This window comes from Adiantum capillus-veneris, chromosome 14, assembly GCF_014529385.1.
Source record: "Adiantum capillus-veneris isolate H3 chromosome 14, ASM1452938v2, whole genome shotgun sequence".
In the NCBI taxonomy this organism is placed as follows: domain Eukaryota; kingdom Viridiplantae; phylum Streptophyta; class Polypodiopsida; order Polypodiales; family Pteridaceae; genus Adiantum; species Adiantum capillus-veneris.
Genome location: NC_140944.1, coordinates 139,585,864 through 139,613,010, shown reverse-complemented (window position 1 = coordinate 139,613,010; position 27,147 = coordinate 139,585,864). Strand labels below are relative to the sequence as shown.

General features: G+C 47.3%; 1 protein-coding gene across 7 annotated transcripts in view; it reads left to right on the top strand.

The window, feature by feature from the left end:
- The window catches only part of LOC147443237 (uncharacterized), a 167,851-nt gene that overhangs the window by 12,410 nt on the left and 128,294 nt on the right, over nucleotides 1–27,147 (top strand). For 5 of the 7 annotated variants that reach the window (XM_086529142.1, XM_086529144.1, XM_086529143.1 and 2 more), the window contains exons 4-6: nucleotides 989–1,069; nucleotides 21,531–21,581; nucleotides 21,794–21,895. In XM_086529142.1, the coding sequence (XP_086385268.1) occupies nucleotides 989–1,069; nucleotides 21,531–21,581; nucleotides 21,794–21,895 (234 nt within the window). The remainder of the gene's footprint in view (nucleotides 1–988; nucleotides 1,070–21,530; nucleotides 21,582–21,793; nucleotides 21,896–27,147) is intronic. The other 2 variants (XM_086529146.1, XM_086529145.1) reach the window with 1 other exon arrangement.

Genomic DNA, 27,147 nt, shown 5'->3' with positions numbered 1-27,147 from the left:
CCGGGAGGTGCCTTGTCTTGAGGAGTTACCACGGCGATTGTCATCATTCGAGTCAATAGAGTTTGCATTGAGGTATTGCATTGTGTGTACATTCCATTTATGCAATCTAAAGCAAATACCACATCGGCAATGGTGTGGGGGCCCTTGAGAGGGTTGGTTGGGACCCCATCGGGTGTCCCTCTCTGCTTCTCTCTCTTTCTCTCTCCCTCTGCACATCTCTATTGCATTCTTTCGGCCCCTCTCCTCAGGGAAAAGTACAAGGAACGTCATAAGTATCATAAAGGTAGCTTGCATGTTGGTTAGTACAAAAGGTGAAGTGGGCTTACAAAATGTGATCGATTACTAAAGGGAGCAAGTCCAAAGCTTTTTGAAAGGATTTGAACTTGTCATGAGGTGAAGCTTTTGTGAAAAACTAATTTCTCTTGTAGAGAGTTTTTCCTAGACATACTGGTAGTGCAACTCAATATATGTCGCAATCTCTCAATTTTCTTTGGTTGACCTAAAGCAATATCTCCATCACAGTACCTAAACCGCATGCCAAATAATGAACCACAGTCTAACATCCCAAAGGAAGCATTCAAAAGAACTGTTAAAATCTCCGGTGTCTGTCTCATTAGATCTAGTGAGCAGCGAGTCATCCACATAAAAAGCAATGAAATGAGTGAGATAGGTCATAGCCTTTTGGCACTTGTGTAGTGCACATTATCGAAATTTCTAAAACTTAGCATTCTTCTTGACTTAAATCTTTCTGATTCTGCTCCAGTGTTGTTTTGCATTTTTTAAAGCGATAAAACCTTGACAACATGCCCCCATCTTGAAGGTACAATGATACTTGCTGAGCAGTTTTGCATTGTGTCAAGAAAATTTGTCAAGCCCTTAAATATCAATCCAATGCCTTAAGAAAGCTGTTTTCTGTTCTACTGAAAATCTATAAGTGAAATCAAGCCCTGTTTCTTCTAATTTGAGTTCCTTCTTTTGATGGTTGCAGACAATCCGCACTTACGAAGCATTACTTCGTTCTCAAGGGCAAGCTTTGCCAGTGGCTAGCGTAACACCACCATTGAAACAGGTTCTTCACCTTGACAAAAGTTTGTTTCACATCTATGAGCATCTGCAATGCCAGCAACTCTTCACAGATTCCCAAATGAGTTGGCTCCTTTGTTCAAACAAGTATCTTTTTCTTTTGAATTCTTGGGCCCTTCCTAATTTTTGTGGGCATATGGATTGTTCTGAGGAAAATTGTTTGAGATCGATGCCTAGCTGCGAGACTTTACTTCAGTTGTGGTGGCATGGTGTTTCAGCTCCGGGCCAATTATAGTGTATGGAAGAGAATGCATATAAAGGCTGTTTATGCCCGGGTTTACAGACTTATTTGCTGTAACATATCCAGCCCTGTACTACTGGAAGCCATGAATAGGCATGGTTTATATGGAGGGAATGTTGCAATGAGATCTCTTGGATGACTGAGCTACACTGGAAGGTACTGCTGTCAGAGTTCAGTCACATCTTGCAAAAGGCATTGGACTGGAGATTGGGCAACCTGCACTTGATTGAACTCTGATGGAAGGCTCATCAATGTTAGAGGTCATGGACTTCTTGGTTCCTTTTTTACTATGTGAAGAAATCCTCCAGAGGGTAGAAACACAATGGGGAAACTCTCCCAATGAAGAAAGCAACTTTGCAAACAACTATATGGTACAGTAGGAGGAGGGAGGAGCCAAATAGATAGCCATAGTTTTTTTCATACTTACATGGTACACTTACAATATTTTGGTATTTGGCGTATTTTATGGGTTGATATGATCAAACATACTTAATGATGCTTTACCTGTATGATGAATTGAAACTTGTATATGCTTAACTTTGGTCGACGTATGTGTGCAAAGCGGTAGCTAGCGAATTTCTCAATTGAAAGTAGGACATAAATGTCCCGTTGATTAATGTTTTTTGGCCTTTGGTATTTTGCAAATTGAGGGAGGTTACACACTGCCATATGCACAAAAAGTTGGGTGCCCAAAATATGGCGTACAGTTTTCTATTACGGGTGCACCTCTTTTAGATGTAGTTACACATAGCCGTTTCGATTTCTGACTGGGAAAACAATTGATAGAGTTTTGATTGGCTGGAAACAGAAGTGCAAACCCGTCACCATATATGGGCAGGGTAAGAGTGCCGTCCAAAAGTTTTTTAGAAATGGCGCATAGCTGGAGGTCAGCTCGGATATGCTGTACTCAAGCTCTGGCAGTGTGTAATCTGTGAAACGTCCATTTCTAACATGCTGCCTCTTGATTGGCAGTGGTGGAGCAGAATAATGGGTGCTACTCTTGATGTGTAACCAGCCTGAATCTTTTGGGGATCTGAACCAGACGTTTTTACCCGTATCTGTGTGTTGTCTGGTTCTCATATGGAAAACCGTGCAAATAGCCTGTATTGGCAATGAACAGAGCTATGCTTCCTTTTGAAGAATGATGAAAGCAAGATGACTCTGCGGCATTGGTCTTAGGCCGGGATCATGGCTGCCCTTCAATGATGCAGAAACAGCAAGCTTTACCAATTAACCAGAGGGTGAGGTTGTTGATAAGGTCCCTCCATGCATCTCCCTCTTGACTCCATGCTTGTAAGGAGAAGTCAGGTATGGGATGCTAGATAAGTAACCCACCTCGAATGGGAATTGTCATACTATTGACCTTGAACTGATAACCAATTGCAGGGCTAGTGAAATTAGACTGTGGTGACATCATGGGAGAGGTATGGCGCTGATATAGATGCTGAAGTAGCAGTACCGTGCTGATATCGTAGCTGAAAATGGGTGGCTAAGCTCAAGTTTACATTTCGTGTCTACTTTCAGGTAAGAGCTGTGGAGCCTGGATGCTACTTCATTGACTCTCTAACAGTGCCCGGTTTGGGATTCTTAAACGAAGAGGTCGATAGAAAAGAATCCCAAAACCTTTTACAATATGCGTCCAAAGTGTCACCCTTGGTCATCCGAAGATGGTTCCAAGCGGTTCTCACATCTCGTTCGTACTCGTGAGTAAACCAAGAAGAAATAAAGAGCCGTTTGAACTTCAACCACTTGGTCGGGGCTTCTTTCCTTAGAAGAAGAGTGGACCACCATGTTCGTGCATTTCCCTTCAAAAATGATGTTACCCTACTGATCTTGGAGTGCTTTGAGTAATGTTCTCCGGAGAAGGCTATATCAAACTGTTGAATGAAAGCCAAAGCCTTCGGAGCATCTCGGAATCCGGAAAAGGATTTAAATTTCACTGACTGTCCACCCTCTTTAAATTCCCTTGTCTTTTTGTTCTTGTCTTCGAGGAAATCATACTGGTTGGCTCTGTAAAAGTGTTTCTTCTTTGCGTAAAACATGTGATCGTTGGAGTCCGAACTGTCAGAGGATGACTGCTCCGTAGAACTATCAGAAACTGGTCGGAATCTGATCTTCTTGTCTTTTCTTGTTCTTTCCAAAACTTTGTTTCTTGCTTCGCTTCTTGTACTTTCTGTCCTCCTTGCTCGAGTTGGAAGAGAAAGAGCTAGAAGAACTGTTAGAAGAAGAGGAAGAAGAACTGGGTAGTCCTTCGAAACGCGCACGCTTCTTCTGTTTTTGTGCTGTTGACGGCCCAAGTATGGTTTCTTCGATGGCTTCTTTGTGTCTAGATTCTAGAAGCTGATTGATTCGGGTCTTGACAACATCATGAAGTTCTTCTTCCGTAAACATCCTCGGAGTAGGAGGTTTCTTGATTGCCGGTTTGATTGGTGTTTCAATGGCTTTTTGCCATTGGGTATGCACTTCACCCATCGATTTTACATATTGGGGATCCTTGGCAAACCGAAACATTTGCTTTGCGCACTTGTCAACCGGCTATCGACGTTGCATCTCCATGAGTTCATACTGCGAGGGCTGAGGTGGCCCGTACTCATTCTCTGCTAATTCGCTTGAATTTCTCGTACTGCCTCGCGCTTCAGGGGTGGGAGATGGAGTTGTCTAATTCTTTTCGGAATCCATAGGTGCCGCGAGAAGAAGGATTGGGTTTCCTGGCATAAGAGAAATCGGCCGTGCTCTAATACCACTGTAACAAACTTGGACACCCCAAGTTTAGGTTCTGTCGTGACACAAGAGAGATTCACGTAAAACACTTACAAAATATTGAGTCAACACGGTCTGGCGTAGTTCCGTGCCAAGAGAGATTGGCCGCAAAGATTGGCACCCCTTCCGGTATTTCTTTTTGTATTAATCTTTGAGCAAAGTACAACTCTTGCGGGTCCTCAACTCTCAGACTCTGCATATAGATGCTATGAGAAGTGAGGCCCTTGTGCCCTTTTTATTCTTACAAAGGAATGCTAAAAGTAGATCCCCCAAAAGCAGTGAAACTTAAAAACAATTGCCCCCAAAAGCAACTGGCTCAAAATCTATCAGTAAAAACAACCAACGCAAAAAGTGGAAAATCTGTATAGCAGGCCACGTCAGCATGTCAACGCAAAAAGCGAAAAATCCATACGCTGCGCCTCGTCAGCCTTTCATCGCGATTTACGGGATCCGTACGGCATGCCATGTCAACGTCCGTACAATCTGCCTGCCACGTCAGCAGTCTGTCCGTGTGTGTGTGTGTCCAGGCAGAACTACCACGTCATCAATTTGTGACACCATGTACATATCATCACGCTTACCGAGCATCTCTTTGTCCATTTCTTTCCTCATATATGCATAGATCGCATTTCTATAATTCTCCATAGCTGCATACATTTCTTTCTCAATGTCTTCCCTTATAAGGTTCAACTCCGTTTTAATCATCACTTGTACCTTCTCAAATACTAGGTCATCCTTTACCCTGGATACTTCCCTGCTCTGAGAGAACCGGGCGACAATGTGTTGTCCCGACTTTTCCACCTAAATGTAATCTTCACTTTGGGTGGGGTTTGATATGCATCTGGATCTCCGATATTGTTTGGTTGGTCCATCATCTCTGGTATTGTCTGGTTGCACAACACCTGCACGTTGCTGCTCTTACTTGTGCACTGTTCAACAACTGTGTGCTGTTGTTTGCCTACGCGCTTGACAGAACCTACCGCCTCCCTGCGCGTGTTCAGCACCAACTTTGCTGCTGCTTAGCTTTGCACTGTACAGAAACAGTGTGCTTTTGATTACCTGCCTGTTGCGTGCTGTTCACTCCCCAGACCTGCACGCACTGCCTGTTGTAACCCGAGACCTGTGCGCGCTGCTTGCGGTAACCCTAGACTTGCACACGTTGCTAGGAGGACGACATCAACGAGAGATGCTACAAAAAGAAGCAAGTTTGGCTGAGAGGATGTATCCAATTTTATTCCATGAATTTTGCAGGTCTGGGAGAGGGTGAGAGTACTCCCCAGTCATAGAGAGAGAGAGAGAGAAAATGAAATGTTATATTAATGTCTTCAAAAGGCCAGAATGACCTATGAGACCAATCTGATACAAAAGTGGTGAATCTGTTACAATGTCTGGGTACCTTAGTACTAAAGTATTAAGTGTGAAAAGTGTGAAAGTGTGAAAATAAATGTGAAAAACTAAATACAAATTATTAAATAAACTTCTTAGGAGCATTCTGGGTGTCTGGCTATAATGCTTCTAATCCTTTGTTGTAGTCTCCTCTGGTGAAGTGTGCTTCTGCATCTCGGTCGTGGTCGCTCGATTTCCTAAGCTCAATCGCCTTGTCAATGAGGGTGCCTTTGGTATGAATGTGGGTACTCCTTTGTGCTGGCTGCTGGCCTCTTGCTTCTCCTTCCACTCCTGCTTCTCTCAATCCGAAGAAATCTGTGATCTGCCTCTGAGGCTGGAGAGAAAGAGAGAGAGAGAGAGAGAGAGAGAGAGAGAGAGAGAGAGAGAGAGAGAGAGAGAGAGAGAATTATCGTCCACGGGGGTCAGATATGACCCATGGGACTGAAAATAGAGCATTACAACAAATGCCTTCAAATAAAGCAGAGATACATATCAGTTAAGGGTTGAGGGCCCATCAAAAGGGTGATGTAAAAGAAAAGGGACAAAGACCTAAGGGGGGTCAGGTGAGAGGGAAGCCGGTTCGAGAGTTCGGAACTGTCACGTGACACATCTAACCCTATGTGTACGTGGACAACAGCATGACCAGGGTTCAGTTCAGTCAAGTTAGTCTAGAATAGGAAGTGATCTGGCACTTTTGTGAGTCTGTTCGCAGACCGTGCATGACCAGTCACTTAGAGTAGATTCATATCCTCCGGTTGCACACAGCATGTTCATAAGCATTCCCATCAGAATCCATCAGGGGAATTTTCCAGTGCATTAAACCCATTTTCCCTATTTTTGACATTTTTCACTTATTTATTAAGTGACTTTTGTTGGGAACTGAGTAGGGCAATTTGGGTAAGATAATATATAAGCAAACCTAGGCTAGCACTATTTGGCAGAAGAGCAAGGAGAACACAGGCCAAGGGCAGCAGGCTCCCCCTCTATCTCTCAAGCAAGACTCCCCCCCCCCTGGTGGCGATTCCCCCCAGCAAGACCAGCGATGGACACAACACTTCCCCTGGCGTTTTCAGCATTTTGCCTCATCGCCATAGCCTCAGCCTGCCAGCGTTTTCAGCCAACCAGTGCAGCGTTTCCAGCCTCAACACAGCGTTTTTCAGCCACCTAAGTCAGCGTTTTTGGAGCCACCGATTTCAGCGTTTGAAAGCAATAGATTGCAGCCCTTATAGCATCCTTGGACAGCAGCACCACATCAGTTTTCAGCAGCGTTTAAACGACCTGCAGGTGGTGTTTTGCAGCTGCAGATTTCAGCATACCTAGCGTTTTTGGACAGCACCACAACGGCGGTTTGACACAGCAGAATTCAGCCATAGTCAGAGTCGACGTACGCAGTTTTCAGCCTTAGCATCGTCCTCGTCATCCACTCCGTCGATATCGACATAGCCCCTTAGATTTGCATTCAGCCATTGTACTAGATTGTGCAATCAATAGTAGGCCACTCTCGCCATCGAGAGTAGGGCCTTCGGAGGATGGTTTTACAAGTCCTTGGTGTCGTATTCTCTTCTCTCTCTATCTCTCAGTCTCATGCACTTCCATTCACAGTGTCCATTCACTTTGTTTGTGTCCATTGCACTCTCTCACTAAAGAAACGGAAGGCTCTTCCTTCCGTAAGTAAAAGGAACCTTGAGCACAGTTCGGAGCACTCATCTTGAGCAAAGTTCAACATTCATTCCGCTGCACCTTACATTGGTATCGGAGCTTTGGCAGTGTTCTGTATCACTCAAGGAAAGAACCACAAGAACCACAAATTTTTTTTTTGCTTGTTGAGGTCGCACGAACTCAAGTTCACTTGGGCGTGTCGATTCCTAATTGTGTTTTTTAAGAGTGACAGGAAACCCAAGAAAGAAGGGCTTACTCCCCTTGTGCCTCTTTTCACTCATTGAGAGCGGACCGTGCACTTAGCGGCCGGCCAATCGACGTGAGGTGGGAAAAAGCAACCTTGGTGTGAGCGCAAGGCCGCCAAGGGGTGCGCCCGCGGAAAAGAGTCGAACTCGGGTGAAGAGAAGATCCTTCTCTAACACAGATTGCAAGCGAAAGAACTTCAAGAACCTCAAGACCCTCAAGAACCCCAAGAACTCAAGATCCCCAAGAACCCAAGAACCCAAGACCCACAAGAACCCAAGTTCCTCGTGAACTTAAGAACCAAAGATCACAGTGTATGGTCATCACCCGAAGCGGAATGGATACTTCGCATGGAGGTGGTGAGCATGGGAGTGGCGAAAAAGAATTTTCCTCACCAGGAGGTTTTTCCGACCCTTCCCCATCTACGACAATGATTGCACTAACTCCTATGGAGGCTTTCGACAAGATGGTGATGGACATGAAGTTAGAACGCGAAGCATGAAAAGCAGAAAGAAAGGTAGAACACAAAGAAAGAATGGCAGCCATAGAGCATGAGCACGAGCAAGCGCGCTTGGAAGCCGAAGAAAGAAAAGCAAAATTTGATCGAGAGACCAAAGCAAGAAAAGCAATGAACGACCGACACATGAAAGAGATGTTGCGACTCTTTTCTCAAGTGCAGGCACAGATGCAAGAGATTCGGGAAAAGGAGACTCTCAGTTTCTTCTCCTCCAAAGCATGACACACAGGATTTGCATGATGATAAGCATGATGGTTTGAATGATAATGACAAGCATGAAGAATTGCATGACAATGACAAGCATGCTGATTTGCATGATGATCAAGATGTGATTTCTCACACGCATGATGATTTGCATGAAGATGATGTGATTGTTCACAAGGATGATGTGTTAGTTGATACTTTTTCTAGTGAAGCTCACCTCATTGCAGATTCAATCAATCCCGAAGAACCGATCTTGGCTCTTGAGCCTAGGTCCAAAGAACCCCCTCAGGAAGAACTCCCTCAGAAAGAACCCCCTCAGGAAGAACCGATCGAATGATTAGTCAACACGCATTGTTCGAGTGTTTTATTCGTGATCGTTTCCTGTATTTTAGTCATCGTCTTTATGTGATCCTTTTTCATAGGCATGCCATATTGTACGTTGAGCATGTTTCACTCATGAATGAGCACGGATGTATGCGGATTTCTCATGAAAAGCTGAAAAGTATGCATTCAAGGAAGTCACATTTCATGTCTCTTCCTTGGCACGACATAGTCGTAGAAAGAGCACAAGAAAGTATGAGCACCAAGCATGGGCATTTCCGTTGCGATTTGCCACAATTGATTGATTTAGATCAGAAAGACAAGATTAGATCTCATTGTTTGTGTGTGTGTGGTGAACGATTTGGCACTCCGTCTATTTGTTCATCTACATTGCATGCACAGTCTTTGAGGAAGACGATATTTTTTCCAGTCACTTTACATGGAATGGGTATGTTCATGTTTTTGTGTTGGAAGGGGTTTTAGGAGTTTTCAGCCTCGGAGATTCTTGAAGAAGATGGAGCTACATCCATAGACAAAGTTGAAGCATTGAAGGAGACTCAAAAGACTTTGTGTCGCTTTCGGTGCGGCCCAAAGGAGCAAGCATTGCAGACCTTTATGAAGTTCAAGTATCGCACGACCCACACCTCAGAGTGGGCCGACGAAGAGTCCTTTCCAAGATTCCGGATGTTGTTGGCAATCTCCCTCGACGCTATACAATTCGGTACTAGTACCTCACTTTGAAAAGGAGGGGATGCCTCGTGACACATCTAACCCTATGTGTATGTGGACAAGCTACAGCATGACCAGGGTTCAGTTCAGTCAAGTTAGTCTAGAATAGGAAGTGATCTGGCACTTTTGTGAGTCTGTTCGCAGACCGTGCATGACCAGTCACTTAGAGTAGATGCAAATCCTCCAGTTGCACACAGCATGATCATAAGCATTCCCATCAGAATCCATCAGGGGAATTTTCCAGTGCATTAAACCCATTTTCCCTATTTTTGACATTTTTCACTTATTTATTAAGTGACTTTTGTTGGGAACTGAGTAGGGCAATTTGGGTAAGATAATATATAAGCAAACCTAGGCTAGCACTATTTGGCAGAAGAGCAAGGAGAACACAGGCCAAGGGCAGTAGGCTCCCCCTCTGTCTCTCAAGCAAGACTCCCCCCCCCCCTTGGTGGCGATTCCCCCCAGCAAGACCAGCGATGGACACAACACTTCCCCTGGCGTTTTCAGCATTTTGCCTCATTGCCATAGCCTCAGCCTGCCAGCGTTTTCAGCCAACCAGTGCAGCGTTTCCAGCCTCAACACAGCGTTTTTCAGCCACCTAAGTCAGCGTTTTTGGGGCCACCGATTTCAGCGTTTGAAAGCAACAGATTGCAGCCCTTATAGCATCCTTGGACAGCAGCACCACATCAGTTTTCAGCAGCGTTTAAAGGACTAGTAGGTGGCGTTTTGCAGCTGCAGATTTCAGCATACCTAGCGTTTTTGGACAGCACTACAACGGCGGTTTGGCGTAGCAGAATTCAGCCATAGTCAGAGTCGAAGTACGCAGTTTTCAGCCTTAGCATCGTCCTCGTCATCCACTCCGTCGATATCGACATAGCCCCTTAGATTTGCATTCAGCCATTGTACCAGATTGTGCAATCAATAGTAGACCACTCTCGCCATCGAGAGTGGGGCCTTCGGAGGAGGGTTTTACAACTCCTTGGTGTCGTATTCTCTTCTCTCTGTATCTCTCAATCTCATGCACTTCCATTCACAGTGTCCATTCACTTTGTTTGTGTCCATTGCACTCTCTCACTAAAGAAACAGAAGGCTCTCCCTTCCGTAAATAAAAGGAACCTTGAGCACAGTTCGGAGCACTCATCTTGAGCAAAGTTCAACATTCATTCCGCTGCACCTTACAGGAACTCTTGAATGACGGCTTTACCACCTGGATAGACTGTCCACTTACCTTGTTTGCGAGCTTCGTGCATCTTCTTGAGCTCACTCGCTTTGATCTTGAGTTGATTTGGGGTCAATTCTTGGGCAATCCAAAGTTGCTTTCCTTTGAGGAGACGAGACTGGTGTAATAGCTTCCACCGCTCTTCTTTGTCCTTGAGAGTGAGAATACAATGCTTGGTTGGTACATTTCTATGTGTGTCATTGATCCAAGAGACGGTTTCCGACTTGATATTTACTGGTTGAAGAATATCATTGAGCTTAGAGATTGCTTCTTCAAGAGTATCCTCATGTGTGCACCATGGCGCATGGAGTCCCCCAATCCTAACCTTAAGGCTAAGAGATTCTTGTAGCCGGTTCTCTTGTAATGCTGCTTGAATTTTGACGTCGATCTTTTTATGTGTTTCCTCGTGGACTTCTTGTCGGGCTGCCTTGACAGTCTCGATGAGAGAGACTTCGGCATCATGTGCTTTTGCAAGTAGAGCTTTGTTGTCTACTTCCCTATTATCCTCAAGCTAGCGTAGGCGTTGCTTAAGTTGAGCATCCTCGATGAGATCTTCAATCTGACCCTCTAAGGCTGTTATCCTCGCATCTTGACGAGTGATAGGATCCTTCTTTGGCACAACTGCCACAGCAAGAAAGGACTTGCAGGTGCGAGAGATTGGTGTGGAAGACATCTTGTCGCAAGGGTGAGAAAGCACCTTTAGTTTATGACTTAGGGTTGTGAGGTTTAGGAGGAATGCCGTAGGTCTGCAGAAATACTTTGTGGGAGCGATCCCTTGGGCCCAACGTAGCTTCAAAACTTAATTGAGCGACCATAGCCGCTTTGCACCATAACAGATCGAGCGACCTTATCAGATCGACGCAAGTCGTTGCAAGAGCTGCACGCAGGTCGAGAGTGAGCGCCGCGCAGGTTTGATTTAGGGAGGAGGCTTGTGCTGAGGCTAACGCCTCCCCAGATGGCAGCCTCTCGCCCACGGGGAAGGCTTGACAGTGAAGCTAGGGTTTAGGCAACCGGTCGACGCACACAGAGAGAGAGAGAGAGAGAGAGAGAGAGAGAGAGAGAGAGAGAGAGAGAGAGAGAGAGAGAGAGAGAGAGAGAGAGAGAGAGAGAGAGAGAGAGAGAGAGAGAGAGAGAGAGAGAGAGAGAGAGAGAGAGAGAGAGAGAGAGAGCCCAAGACATCTCTGATCCTCATAACTCATAACCCTAGAGAAAGGACCGAAACCCTCTCTAAATAAGCAGTGGAAACGGCCCCAAATCTCATAGTACACTCTGCAATAACATATCTAATGTAGCTCTGTCCTGGCTCTAGCTGGCATAAGCAGCATATCCTGCTGTCTGCTGGTATCCCTCTGAATCTACCAATCTCAATCTCCAGCTAATGTGAGGATGTGCGTATCTGACCAATGGCACACCGCAAACCATGAGACATATGCGTATTCATGTAGCTGGGTCGAATCACAAACCCATCTCCTGTGACGTGGAGAAGATGCTCTCTATAGAAAGCCATCTTCGTGCCCAACTCCTGTGGCGGCTCTATCCATGTCCTCCTGGTATCTAGCTGGATCAGGTTCCGACGAATGAGTCTAGTAATCTCCACCCGTGTAAGAGACATTAAGGGTGTCTGAAGAGAGTACTGGAAAGGGGGCAGCCTGTCCATGGTGAAGCCATGTATCTGAAACCATGATGTCATCTGTGCATACCAGCATGAAGTGTCCCCCTGAAGAGCTAATTGTCTGGAAGACTCAAGGGCCAGTCTAGCATATCTGTCTCTAGTAGTATCCCACAAGCTGTGCACAAAGGAGACTGATCTGGGAAGCGCCTCAATCTCTATAGGAGGGGCAGCTAGCTCTGCTCGAATGATAGCGTGGGGTACGGAGGCCTTGGCTCTGATCAGTCGAGAGATCAAAGATACCAAGGGCCTCTCCGTATGTCTCCAACCATCTTGGCCTACAGAAGGTCCCGATATCCGCACCGCATACGACATAGTTGAGGCTACTAAAGTATCAAGGATCCATAACTTTGTCCGATGTTCCTGGAACTAAACCTGCGAACACATTCTCTCCAAGCCTCCCAAGGCCGCATAAGCTTTAGTCCGTCTAGTCTCTGCTGCTCTCCCCAAAGAAAACCTCGGCCCAGTGAAGACAACCCCAAGGTAAGTGTATGCATCTGTATACTCTACAATCTCATGACCATATGTGAGAGCCGGTGCTGATCTCCTAATCCACTGGTTATGGTGTGGTGTTAAACACCATAACCTTGGTTTTACCAAGGTTTACACACAATCCACCATCCTCTGCAAAACTGTGTAATGCATCCAACTCTCGTTGCATACCCTCTAGTGAGTCAAAGATCAACACAATATCATGAGCATATAACAACAATGGGATCCACATCCCTGCCAGCTCGGCACCTCTATTCCCCTCTCTGTCAATGTAATTAGACACCTCATCAACATACATACCAAATAGAGTAGGAGACAATGGGCAACCCTGTTTCACCCCAATGGTGGAGTGAACTAAGTCAGATATCCCCTCTTGGGTGCGTACATGTCCAATCACTGATCTGTATAGAGCCATAATCCCCCAAATCAACACTATGGGCACGCCCATCTCCTGCAGTCTGCGCGTCAATCGAGCTCTCGGTACCATGTCAAATGCGTTACGGAAATCCGCAAAGCTACAATAAATCCGTCTTCCATGTGACCTGCCCTCCTCAATGATGGCTCTGAGTGTGAGAATATGATCAAGAGTGGAGAAACCCCTATTAAAACCGGCTTGGCACTTTGCTCGTACACCCTCACCCTCTTCCCAATTACTCAACTGCTGCACAAGAATGGATGCATACAACCGTGCCAATGTGTGCCCAACCATAATAGTACGGTAATTCCCAGGCTCTGTAGGATTACCTACCTTGAAGATAGGCACAATAGTAGACAACCTCCAAGTCTGAGGTAACCCCTCACACATGGTACGTGTCACAAAATGGGAGCGTACACGAGCACTTAGAAAATCTGAAAATTATAATACTTTGCAAACCTGAGAGAAGGGAGAAGATCGACACAGTATTGGGGACCAGAAGATGGGCTGGTCCCCCCCCCCCCGTTAAGAGTATTCTTTTATTCAGGGAGAATTCTTATACAAGCACGAGAACCCGAGGAAACCCCTCCGTTTTGTAATCTTAGACCCGAAGGTCGTGCTTTCCCGTAAAGGGCTTGGGCACAAGGCCGTTCCTTCCCGTAAGGGACTTAGGTGCGAAGCCGTACTTTCTCGTAAGGGACTTAGGCGTAAAGCCGTACTTCCCGTGAAGGGCCTTCCCGTAAGACGGGAGATTCCTGCAAAACAAACCACACAAAGCAACAATTCTCAAGGCGTATCAACACTTTATACCTGTCGCTCCTTGCTCGGAGAATCGACCTCCGTATTCAGTCGTCACGCGAACACTTGCAAGTTCCGTCGCCAGCCTCTACTCTAGAATCCCAGCGCTAGTGTTTTTTTGCTGCTTCCGGCTCTATGAAACTGAAACGTTGGCTGTCCTTTTATAGGCCCTGGCACCCGACGGGAATAGGAGCCCAAAAAGCAGAGCCTGGCGCTCCTAGAGAGAGGAGAGAGAGAGAGATCGCAAATTCAGCCCCCCCCCCCCCCCCCCCCCCCCTGCATAGCTTTTTAGCGTTGGTCTTTTTTTGAGAGACTTGCTTTATTTTATTAATAAAGGCCTGGTCACTTAAAAGTGATCGGCCACTTTAATAAAATAAAGTGTGAACCTGTTCAAACTTTAAAAACTCACTTAGTTAATGAAAACAATGCTACATAAACACATTCCAGGCGTCCCCGGGTGCAGGACATGACACAAATGCAATGCAGACACAGACTCCTCGCGGGAAAACATCTGTCCTCCCGCGACTGTTCCTGCTTTTCGTAAAAAGCTTCATTGAACCCATCTTTATTCTTGTGCTTGCGTTCTTACGCGTATTTTCTTACTCTGTTCGGATTTCCTCCTTAGCCTACGGGACGTCCCCTTACTGATGCACCCGTCACCCATCATGTGATGCATCAGGGGCACTCGTACCCCGGCCCTTTCCACCGAACTTACGGAAACTCCTTCGCGATGTTTACCGTCACCCATCAAATGACACATCAGAGTTATCCGTTCTTGATGGCAGTTGCTGTAGCTACAATCTTTTAACAGTTCTTAGTGCACATAATAAAATATCCTAAAAAAGAGATTAATCTTTAAAAATAAGAAAATAGTCCAATTAGCAACAATACGATTGAACAACACTGCAAGAACCTCTACCGGCGTATCTCTAGCGTGTATAAAGTGCTATGCTACTAGACCATCATGATCATATGCCCTGCTGGTTCTCATCCTATCAATGGCTCTCTGTACCATCTTAGTGGTAAAGAAGGTGCTAGTAGGTGGGCATGGCTCTGTAGGATATGGAAGGGAGTCTTGTCAGGGAACTGTATATAACGATGTCGCATACTGGCCCCACACATCAGGAGAAGTAATCACTGGGGGAGGGGAGCGCTCATGAAAGAATTGCCATGCCTCTCTTGAGTGTCTACTCAAGAACAACTGATACAAGTCTCGCTCCATCTGGGCCAAGTAAGCTCGTTTCTTCCGTCGCACAAGGCGTCGGGAAGCAATTCGAGATTGTCTGTAGGTGATGACTCCTAAAAAAAGATCTCTCTGGAGCTGGGCTCTCATCTGTCTGCACTCCTCATCATACCAACTATTTTGGGGCATGCTCCCAGAATCTCGTCTCTGACCTGGCTGAGTGTGTGGATATGCCTCTGATGTTGCACCATGGTATGTCTCAGTCAGTAAAGTGGTACACTCTTCCACTGAGAGACTAGGACTAGATGCGCAGAGACGGCTATAGATCTCCTCTGTATAAACCGAGTCAGTCTTTGGTGTAAATGTATAACGGGTATCATGCATGTGACCTACATCCTGATGTCTGACATAGTCCACTGTATTGGCCCAGTGTATGTGTGGAAAGCATGTGAAACCGGCTGCTCCAAGAAATCGATGTAAGCCATCAAGTATGGCTAATCCATGTGTGGTGGTCATCTCTGAAACCGGCCCGTGGGGCGGTAGGCGTTGGCTTTCACCCGAAATTCTTTACTTTAGACACACACAAAGAGAACGTGCAAAGGAAACCTGCGATGGGAATTAACACTTGAATACACACACGGCTCGAAAGCTAGAATACCCCGAGCAGACGTCGACAACCTGTAGGCCCCAAAATTGGCGCCCCTTTCGGTATTTCTTTATATTTGAGAGGGTAAATTACAAAGAAGAGTCCTGGGAATCCTTTATGTGTATCAAGCTAGATACCACCTGCTTTGGCCAACTTTCGGCAGCATAACAGCCCCAAAACTTGCGCGAAACCAATTCTCTTACTGGAACTCTCTTCCACTAGCATAAACCCTCTGATTCCTGCCCATAAACACGCTGTATTTACTGGTTTTTGCCCTATTTTCAGTCCCAAACAGTCCCCTAACTCTCCTCTGCCAGTGGGGCACTATTCCCAATGGTTCTGGCGTCTGTATGGCTGAAAAACAGTAAATTTACAGCATACGCAGAGCTGAAAATGCACCTGTACAGTGAGGTTATGACCCTCACCGGTGCCTGCTTTGGAGTAGTAGCTAGCTACCCCTGTTCTTGCTCAAGGAGGCTCTTGCCTCAGCACAAAAGCATGAACCCACACAGTTGTACATGAGTCAAATGAAGAGCCCTCTTGTGGGGCATCACATAACTGCACGTAGGGGAGAGAGAGAGCAGTGTGTAGCGTGCAGGGCATCACTCATGGCACCACATTGTACATAAGAGGGAAAGAAAGCACTCCATAGCTCTTAACCTGTGATGACAGGTTCTCAATGAAGCATCCCCCGAACATAAATCGAGCGCCCCCTCTGCTGCCCTTGACTTGTAATGCATCTGTGAACAAATAGATGCAAAAAGGGGAAGATTTCCATGGCTGCCAAAATCTGCGTATCGCTGAAAATGCAGCAAAACAGCCCTGTAAACACGCATCTGATGTCTTCCAACGCTGAAAATGAGCTCCTATGTCCTAGGTAAAGTCAAGGGAAGCTCAAAAATGGAGAGAAATGGCTGAAAATCACAGTTATCAGCCTCCAAAACTGCTCCAAAAGGCAGTTACGAGTTCTGTTTTCCCAAACTTGGTAAATTGACCAAAAAGTGCCACTTGGCACTCATACATGCAATTTCTCCGTACTGGGCTTCCTGCTTAAAAATCTCTCAACTGGTGCATCAGTTGACTTTACAACAGAGTAATAAAATGTTTCCCTGGCCATACCGAAGGTAATGATGCGAACACATTTTACGACCAAAATAGGAGCTCCCTAATTTTTAGGAGATGCTTCCTTTGGGCTCTCACTGGTCATCTGACCATCTATCATGATTGGGACCGCATCCAAAAGTGCAATGTGGCCCAACTGTCGGATACTTTCAGTTGGTAATCCCACCTTGACTTTATGCCTTTATTGAGTTCACTTCCTAGTATCCACCAACTTGCTAAGTGCGACGGGGATACCTACATGATCTTGAATTGAGCCTAGACATCCTTTTACTTTACGAGTTCCAATGCGGACCAACTTTCCGTATGCGGGTGAAACTACCGTTCACATTGGCCATACACTGTCCGACCATTTGCAACTTCAAAAAGAGGGTCTCAAAAACTAAACAAAAATCATTGGAAAGAAATCAACAACTAAGGTTAGCACTTGCCACGTCCTCGTGACATACTGCCCTCTTGAAATCGCAAACGTCCTCGATTGCATACCATAAATACATGCCACTCATGATCTTGTGTTGTTAGCACTCTTTTATCATTGCATGTATCCGCAATAAAGACTGTCAAAACATGTGTAAAAATTATTTAATGAGACCTTTATACTCTTGTCAAACTGTACACTGCTATTGCAGTGAATCCATATGTTTGATGTGCTAGCTCTATCATTACCCCTCCTTTGCAGACATTGGGTTGGGGCATACGTAGGCTGTAACCCAAAGGCCTCAAGGTAAAGCTGCAATACATTTGGTGACTCTGATAGTTCATGCTCTTCCATCCACTTTGCATCCATAGGTGGATAGTTCTTGAACTTCACCACATAGCATCTTGCAACCTGTCCCTTAACTTTTTACATGTGCAAGAGGCTCTTGCCTCTGCAAACCAGCATAATTCCACAACATTGACGTACCACCCACGACCAAGCAAGCTCAAATTTCAAGATGATTTACCAATGCGTCATAGAATCCAAGCAATCGCCTCAGAGAATCGGCAAGCAGCGTGTCACCTGGCATACCCACATCACTCCCGCAGGAGATCTAGTGGCCAATCTACCACCGTGAGACCTCTCCCTATCTCATCTTGGTTCATACTTGCAAACCCTAAAAACGCAGCAGGAAATCAACCCTAATTTGACCACTTTTTTCCAGGGCAAACATGCGGAATTTCTTGTTTGTCCTATGAAGAGGAACCCTCTTACATAATGCCCTTCCTTTGTCGGCCATAGTGTAATCCCGCGTTCATGTACTCTGTGTCTTTACCCAAAACAACCGAGGCTCACTCTTTGAGGAAAAAGTGATTGATGTCCCGGCAACGAAACCTTGAAACCAGCCCGTGGGGCGGTAGGTGTTGGCTTTCACCCGAAATTCTTTACTTTAGACACACACAGAGAGAACGTGCAAAGGAAACCTGCGATGGGAATTAACGCTTGAATACACACACGGCTCGGAAGCTAGAATGCCCCCAGCAGACGCGACAACATGTAGGCCCTAAAATTGGCGCCCCTTTCGGTATTTCTTTATATTTGAGAGGGTAAATTACAAAGAAGAGTCCTGGGAATCCTTTATGTGTGTCAAGCTAGATACCACCTGCTTTGGCCAAATTTCGGCAGCATAACAGTCCCAAAACTTGCACGAAACCAATTCCCCTACTAGAACTCTCTTCCACTGGCATAAACCCTCTGATTCCTGCCCAAAAACAGTAAATTCAGCTCGCTGTATTTACTGGGTTTTGCCCTGTTTTCAGCCCCAAACAGTCCCCTAACTGTCCTCTGCCTGTGGGGCACTATTCCCAATGGTTTTGGCGTCCGTATGGCTGAAAAACAGCAAATTTACAGTGGATACGCAGCGCTGAGAATGCACCTGTACAGTGAGGTTATGACCCTCACCGGTGCCTGCTTTGGAGTAGCAGCTAGCTACCCCTGTTCTTGCTCAAGGAGGCTCTTGCCTCAGCACAAAAGCATGAACCCACACAACTGTACCTCAGTCAAATGAAGAGCCCTCTTGTGGGGCATCACATAAGTGCACGTAGGGGAGAGAGAGGGAGAGCAGTGTGTAACGTGCAGGGCATCACTTCTTGCACCACATTGTACATAAGAGGGAAAGAAAGCACTCCATAGCTCTTAACCTGTGACAGATTCTCAATGAAGCATCCCCCCAGCATAAATGGAGCGCCCCCTTTGCCCCCCTTGACCTGTAATGCATCTGTGAACAAATAGATGCAAAAAGGGGAAGATTTCCATGGCTGCCAAAACCTGCGTATCGCTGAAAACGCAGCAAAACAGCCCTATAAACACGCATATGATGCCTTCCTACGCTGAAAATGAGCTCCTATGTCCTAGGTAAAGAAGCTAAAAAATGGAGAGAAATGGCTGAAAATCACAATTATCAGCCTCCAAAACTGCTCCAAAAAGGCAGTTACGAGTTCTGTTCTCCCAAACTTGGTAAATTGACCAAAAAGTGCCGCTTGGCACTCATACATGCAATTTCTCTACATTGGGCTTCCTGCTTAAAAAGCTCTCTCAACTGGTGCATCAGCTGACTTTGCAACAGAGTAATAAAATGTTTCCCTGGTCATACCGAAGGTAATGACGCGAACACATTTGACGGCCCAAAATAGCAGCTCCCTAATTTTTAGGAGATGCTTCCTTTGGTCTCTCACTGGTCATCTGACCATCTATCCTCATTGGGACCGCATCCAAAAGTGCAATGTGGCCCAACTGTCGGATATTTTCAGTTGGTAATCCCACCTTGACTTTATGTCTTTATTGAGTTCACGTCCTAGTATCCACCAACTTGCGAAGTGTGACGGGGATATCTACATGATCTTGAACTAAGCCTAGACATCCTTTTACTTTACGAGTTCCAGTGCCGACCAACTTTCCGTCTGCGGGTGAAACTATCGTTCACATTGGCCATACAATGTCCGACCATTTGCAACTTCAAAAAGAGGGTCTCAAAAATTAAACAAAAATCATTGGAAAGAAACCAGCAACTAAGATTAGCAGTTGCCACGTCCTCGTGACAATCTCCGTAAGGTATCTCCCATACTCCGTCTGCTCTCTATCATGTGAGTATCTGTCAAGCCCCAAGTCACCCACATCCAGCTCTCTAAGCATCTCATCTGAAGTGTCGTAGGAGACTGTTTGAGAGTTGCCCGATTGGGCATTGAAGTCCCCTCGGAGGATGATATCACCATCCCTAGAAAACTGCCATATATCGTCATCTAGTATAGAGAAAGGCGACTATCCTCTGAGTGCAGCATATAATGACGTATTGGGGGGAAGTAACATATGGCAATGTATAGAAATTGTCCTGTGTCAGCTCTCAGCCTTACCCACATGTATCTAGCACGATCATCGCTCCGTACAATATGTAGTAGTGGCTGTAACTCCTCCCTAAATAGCACTGCTACTCCTCCTGAACCTCTACTGCCATGCTCAGATCTCGCGACTGTCCTGTGGGCTGTCTCCCATCTGTATCCCACCACATGTGGCATAAGCTGTCCAGGGGCCTGATGAGTCTCTGAGAAGAAAACAATGTCCCACTCTCTGAAATTGTCCTCAAAGGCACCAACATCCAACCTCATAGATCCATTACAATTCCAAGTAGCCATCTTCAGTGTGGTCCCATAGGTCTCACACCGTCATGTAGAGTGCCGCTCTACAATCACCACCCGACCATCTCTGTAAAAGGCCGTCTTTCCCTTCGCATTACCTCTCTCATATGCGCAAGCTGTGAGAGAGTAAGATCATCACCGAGGAAAATACCTGTCTTCTTGAGAGTAGGCCTCTTTTTCAAGAATTTCTTCTTCTCTCCTAAGGAGGGGAAGCGTAGTATGAGAGTTCTCTCTTTTGTAGATTCTCCCAGGCCACTACTCTTCTTGCCCACTCTCCATGCCTTTGTGTGTGAAGGCTTGTCCACCCCCATCATGGATGTGAGGATTGTGACCTCTTTTTCCACATTGTTTATGTCCTTGAGGCTGGTTACCCTCACATGTAGAGCCCGCATCCTCCTCCTTTGTTCCTCTTCGAGGGTCATATTAATCAGAGTGGGTGTACAAGGAGCTTCCTTACCTTTCCCTTTCTTGGTGACCTCAATCCATTTTTCGGCCTCTTCTACTTTCTTTTGTGTTGCGGAGATGACCGCGGCCCATGACTACTTCTCCTCATCTTCCTTGATAACCCGTATTTCTTCTTTCATGGTATTCAATTCTTCCATCATGGATGGCTGAATTTCGCCTTCTTCGAGCCGCCCACTTTTTGCTGCAAGAAGTTTACCTTGGAGAGTTCGGATTGTGGCTTCTTGTGAAGCCGCTTGCTCTTTGACACGAGAAATCCTTTCTCATAGGTTCTTCTTCTCCTCTTTCCACTCCTCCATCTTTTGAAGAAAGGTTGCCTCCATCTCTTTCTTCCACTTCCACTTCAACTTCAAGTGTTGATATCCGCTTGTTGGTAATCGAGAACTTCATGTTGAGAGGGAGGCGGGCTATAGCCACTGGAGAGGCCATGTGAAAGGGGGTCAATGGGTAGCCCAATGGAGGACCTCACTTATCCTCCTAGAACTAAGCACATGAGTAGCACATGGCTTTAGGATTCATGTAGACAAGTAGTTGTGCACACCAAGAAGTATACAACATAGGCCAAAGCCACATAACCTAACAAGTACCGCAATGGACCCCAACATTCCTAACTTCTGGAAGCTTGATGCTTCTCTTTCATTTCGAGATAAAATAGACCAATCTTCAAATCAAAGAGTCTTCTACTAAGTCTTAATTGTCAATTTGAAGGTAGGTGTAAGTTGTCAATTTCAAGGTAGGATGTCCAAATGTTTACTGTTTCTTGCTTTTAGTGCAGGCACACTATTGCCCATTTTGTGACAAGGTGTTCGAATCTGCTTCTTATCTTGTAAGCTGTTTGGAAACACTGTTCAATTCAGATCCAGTAGCCAGTTTCAAAGAAATTTTTTTAGAGTAAAGTTCAAGATTCTGGCAAGTTTTAGGATGAATAATAGTCTGGATGAAATTTTATAGCTTTCTTTAGGCACATTGAATAAGAAATAAGCAGTAGATATTCTCAAGGTGTGGAAACTGCAAAGTTACTAACTCTATTGAAATCAGGATATGCATATTTCAAGAAGGCATTCAGCATCAAAGGAACCATCTGCTGAAGCAAGAGCTTCACTCGGGCAAACAAAGTTGAACAGCTCGTCAGCTCCCTTGGTAGTGTTTATTATTCTGTGTAGTGCTTACGGACTTGTCTTTTTTCAGCTGCATTGTTGGGACTAGCTGATAAGCATGAACCGCATGATGTGTATGGGAATGGCTAGGTTGCACTAGAAGCTGCAATAACTTCCTGGGTGCTTCTAGTTTTGGAGCTAGGCAGTTTTGATATTTTTTTTTTTTCCGAGAAAAAGATCCTTCTATTAGTTAATGAAAACTGCCCATAGGGCTACAACCACCTCTGCAAGAGAGGGCTACAACAAGCATGATGGGGAGACTCTCCCCATGAAAAGACAGCATATATACAATGAGGCTAAATCAAGAGATGGGAGGAGGGAAGAGCCACACAGGTGGACGGTAGTGCCATCTGAGCACCCCCTGGACTATGGTGTAGAAAGGCCCAGGGCGCCAGAGTCGAAGGAAAGCCTCGCGGCGCTCCCGGAGCTGCCCTATAGTCCCTCAAGCTGTCCTCTGAGAGTATGGATCAGCTCTAGCCAAAAGTCACGAACAGTCTCTGCTGGTGGCACAGGGCGAGCCTCAAAGATGCGGAAACAGCGGGCCCGCCAGATGAACCAAAGTGTCAGGCCACTGATGAGCTCCCAACACTCCTCTCTCTCACTGCACCACTCTTGTGGAGTAAGCTCTGTAGCAGGCTGGAGTGTAGGTCGCCCCCCCTGCATCACTATCATCCTGTTGGTGGAAGATAGCTCAAACTGAAGTGCCGGGCCCGTGAGGGTGGACCAAGCCGTTGCCCCCCAAGTGTACCGTCGAGCCGTGGAGAGAGCAGGCATCAGCCGAAGAACTCGTAGCCACACCTGCTGGGCCGAGGGAAAGTCCCAAAGGCAGTGACACTGACTCTCCACCAAATGGTCACAAGCTGCACATGTGGCCGAGAGACCACTATGCACTAGCCAGCTCCCTACTGCTGTGGCTCTATGTGCAACCAGCCACTGAAACAAGGTGACTCGCCTCGGCTGTCTGGAGTCTCACCTCTCCCAAAAGTCTGCCAAGAACTCGACTGTGAGACCCTCCTCCTGCCAATGACGTGCTGCAGCGGGGAGGGCCTCTCTCTGTGCTGCTAGTATATGACGTCCCAGTCGAACAGTATACTGAAAGAACGGGACTCCTAGGTGGTCTGCAGAAGAGAAGGGGTCCCTCCATAGCCACTCACCAGGATCCCACTGTACTCGTGCCAGCGGACAACACTCCCAAGCCCATAGCCTCTAGTGTCCTGTCTCAAGAACTGTTGGGTGAGGGTCTATGACGCAGGTCCTCCCACAGATGCCCACTACTCGGATCCTCTGAAAACAACACTCTGCTACCTGCGGGGCCTCTACTGCAACTCGCTGTAGTCGTCCCCCACCTTGAAGCTCGAAGAACAGGGCTGAGACAGACTCTGAGCAGGCCCTTACTGAAATGAGAACCTCCAGTTGTGTGAAGGCTCCCATCCACCGGGGTGCTACTGGCTCGAGAGGCGTGAGCCACTCAGCTGGAACTGACTCTGAGATGTCCTGACACATGCTTTGCACCCCTCTCATGCCCTGTAGCTGGAAACCATGCACCTCCTCTGACAAACTTGTGAACTCTAGCCAGTCACCTAAAGAGCGCGCTGGACCTGCTGCCATGGGACCCCAAGAAACATGAGGCCGACTACCAACCAAGTGGCCTCTCCGAGTGCTAACCATGGGGTTCCAGACGAGGGGCTGCCGTAGGCGCTCCTCCGTGCACGTCGGCTGTCTTTGCTCCAGGCCACGCCGTAAGAGCTCCCAGGATCGAAGCAAACTCACAGCGAAGCGGTCCTCCAGTCTCCTGCTCAAACCAACTCGGCGCAACTCTGTAAAGATCCATCTGGTCGAAGGTTGCCAAGGGCCTCCTGATTGAGGCACCCTGGCACGAAGCCTCTGCAGCAAGAACTCCTTCCAGGGCTCCTCTCCTGGAAGAAATCCTCTGACTACGAACTTCCCAAGAAGGGCTCTGCTCTGCTGTGCTTGATCAATGATCCCAAGCCCTCCCTAAGAACAAGGAAGTGTGATGACCGACCAAGCCACCTTGGCTTGGGCAATCGGAGTGTCACGACCTGACCAAAGGAAGTTCCTGATCAGCCTCTCTACCTGGCTGATACAAGAACTCGAGAAGATCCAGCAAGAAGTGATGTACCACATAGTCGCCAACAGCACCTAGTTGGCAACTACTACTCTACCAGCCAGCGAAAGTCGTGCTGAGCTCCAATGTACCAGCTTTCTCCTGATGGATAGGAGAAGAGGAGCAATCTGCTGCTCGGGGGACAAGTCCAAACCAACCTAACAACCCAAGTACCGAACTGCAGTCCCTGGGGGAATCCACCTGAAACCCTCTCCTAGCATCCAATCTGGCACAGGAGCACTGCCAACCGAGAAAGCCACTCTCTTTCTCCAGTTGATCAGTGCGCCCGATGCACAACAGAAGGTCTCCAAAGCTTGCTCACATCTGTGCAGATTGGCCTCCTGGCCCTCTAAGTACAAGGCTGAGTCATTGGCAAACTGAGCGTCCAGTAGCTCATCGCCCTGAATAGGGAGTGCTAAGCCCCGCAGATCAACCTGTTGTGACACCAAAAATCTGCTCATCGCCTCCGCATAGAATAGAAAGAGAAAGGGGGCAAGAGGACAACCCTGTCTGACCGAGCGTGTGAGCATGAAGCGCTCACCTCTACCTCCTGCCAAAAGCACCTGACTGTGAGCCTGTCTGTACAAAGCTGACACCCCTCTGATCCAAGCATCTGAGAAGCCCATCCTGCGTAGAGTGCCCTCTAGAAATTCCCAGTCAACTCTGTGTTATGCCTTCTCAAAATCGAGAAGAAGAATCACAAGGTCCTCCCCACGGAGCCGTGCCAAGGCAGAAGCCTCCCAGAAAGTGAAGATGTTGTCAAGGATATTGCGTTCCTTGACAAAACCTGTCTGAGTCCCATGTATAAGGCTCTCCAAAAGTGGCTGAATCCTCAAACTCAGAGCCTTGGCAAGAATTTTGTAGGCTGAGTTGAGGATGGTGATGGGGCGCCGCTGTCGAATCTCATCCAAGGAGCCACCCTCCTTTGGAATGAGGTAAATCAGGCCCTCACTCATGCTATCAGGCATCACTCGTGTGTGCAAAATGTACTGAAAGGCACTACAAAGATCTAGGCAAGCAAGTCCCAATACGAAAAAGCTGGGAGTCAGCCCATCCTCATCTGGACAGCTACCACGAGGGAGGGCCCTAAGGGCCGTGTGCAGCTCCTCAAGCTGAAGTGGCATCTCTAGCCTCTGGTGCATCTCCTCTGTCACAAGACAAGGCATCTGTGCCGAAACCTGCTCCTTGCATGCATCCTGCCGCTCTGACTCGGGCTCAACCGACAGTAACTCACGGTAAAAGTCAGTAGCAACTGCACGCATATCCTCGGGCTCACAAGCAACTGACCCATCGGGTCTCCTCAACTGATTGACCTTGGCATGCGAGTGCCGAGGTCCCACTGTCTCAAAAAAAGCACCTGTCACTCTGTCACCCACTTGAGTCCACTGAGATGCCTGTCGGTGAAAGGCAAACTCATGACGCCTCTCCTCTGTGCTAGCAAGCTTCTGTCGAGCCTGCTGTAACTGCTCCTCCAACCATGGACTGTCTGGATGCTGCTCCTGCATCCTCTGTAGTGAAGCAATGCCTCGTCTGAGACGCTGCTCCTCCTCTCTCGTTGCAGCCCGGCGAGCCAGAGACTCCTGGAGAAAAAAGTGGCTAAGCTGAGCTAGGCCTAAGGCCACTCTGTCTGCAGGTGGAACCTGGCTGTCCATGCCCTCTGTCCAGAGAGGCTCTACCCTCTCTCTGAGTGCTGAGTCCAACAAGACCCGCTCTGGGATGCGAAGCATCGTGCTCCCACTCCTCTACCTGTCTGCCACTGTGAGGATCACTGGTGCATGGTCCGAGAAGGATGTCCCTGCCAGGATGCCCACTGATCCCCCCAAGTCACTGAAGTGGTCACTAGTGTAGAAGCGATCTATCCGCGATAGATTCACTCCTCCCACTCTGCGGTCCGATCTAGAGAAGGCAAGACTGGCTGGAGGCCTCACAAAGCCAGAGTGCTGCCATGTATTTGAGACCCTTAAAGTCATACACAACCTCTCCCAAGCTGCTAACTCGACTCCATGCACAGTAGGTTGGCTGCCTCCAATCCTGTCAGAAGGGTCCTTCAACATGTTGAAGTCCCCTCCTACACACCAATGGTCGGCCTGCGGCAAAGACTCAACAATCTGTGACCAAAACTCTGCACGAGCACTCGCCACATTGGGCGCATAGATGTTCAGGAAGCCCACAAGGCGACCCTGAACCTGCATAGTAATCCACTGAGCCCTGCCTCGCACAATAATCCCTCTGCCCACAATGGCCTGTTGCAATGAATCCGCAATAGTCATACATACCCCACCCTGGATGCCTCCAGGTCCAAAAGCAGCTGACCAAGAGGTATCATATCATCCACGCAAAATCTGACCACATCGCCGAATGCGGCTCTCACACAGATGGTGCTTCTGAAGCATAAGGAGATCAATCTCTCCTCCCACAAGGCAACGCTGAAGCTCTTGACGCAATCGGCCCCGCTGTCGCTGAAACTGGGGCCCAACTAGTCCCTGCACGTTCCATGAGACGATCCTCATGGGGAGCGAGAGAGAACAGATGCTGCCGCAACAGCAAGACGGGCTATCTTCGAGGCTGGCTTGGATGGGGAGTAATCCGCATTTGAGCGTCCTCTAGATAGGCGAGACTGCAGTGAGTGCCTAGCCCAAGCCCAAGCAGAGCGAGCCGTCCGTAAAGCAACCTCCTCTGTCCAGGAGTCCTCATGAATGTATACATAGCAAGGCAAACACTGCGTATCAGCAAAGAAGTACACCACAATGTGCCTACATCTTGCTGAGTCTAGGGGTGTCACCGCAAACTTGGCCAATGGCCACAGCAAATCTGTAACTCCAAGTTCTCCCATGTGATGAGAGAACTCGAGAACCTGTGTATGCAACCATCCCAACATTGAGTCGAGGGACCACTCTGTCTTGGCCCTACCACAGAGGGGGAAGGAGAAACCAATTGCTGAGTCCAAGGCCTCTGTCCCCCTAGCGGCGAGGAACAAAGCATGGACCTTGAAGCAGGCTGCCTCGTGGTCTGCTGCGGAATCGCCGAGAAAGCGAGTGAACCCGTAGTCGAAGAAGTCCCAGCGGCGTCAGAGGTCAATGCTCGTCAGACAACGAGGGATAGCTGCAAGA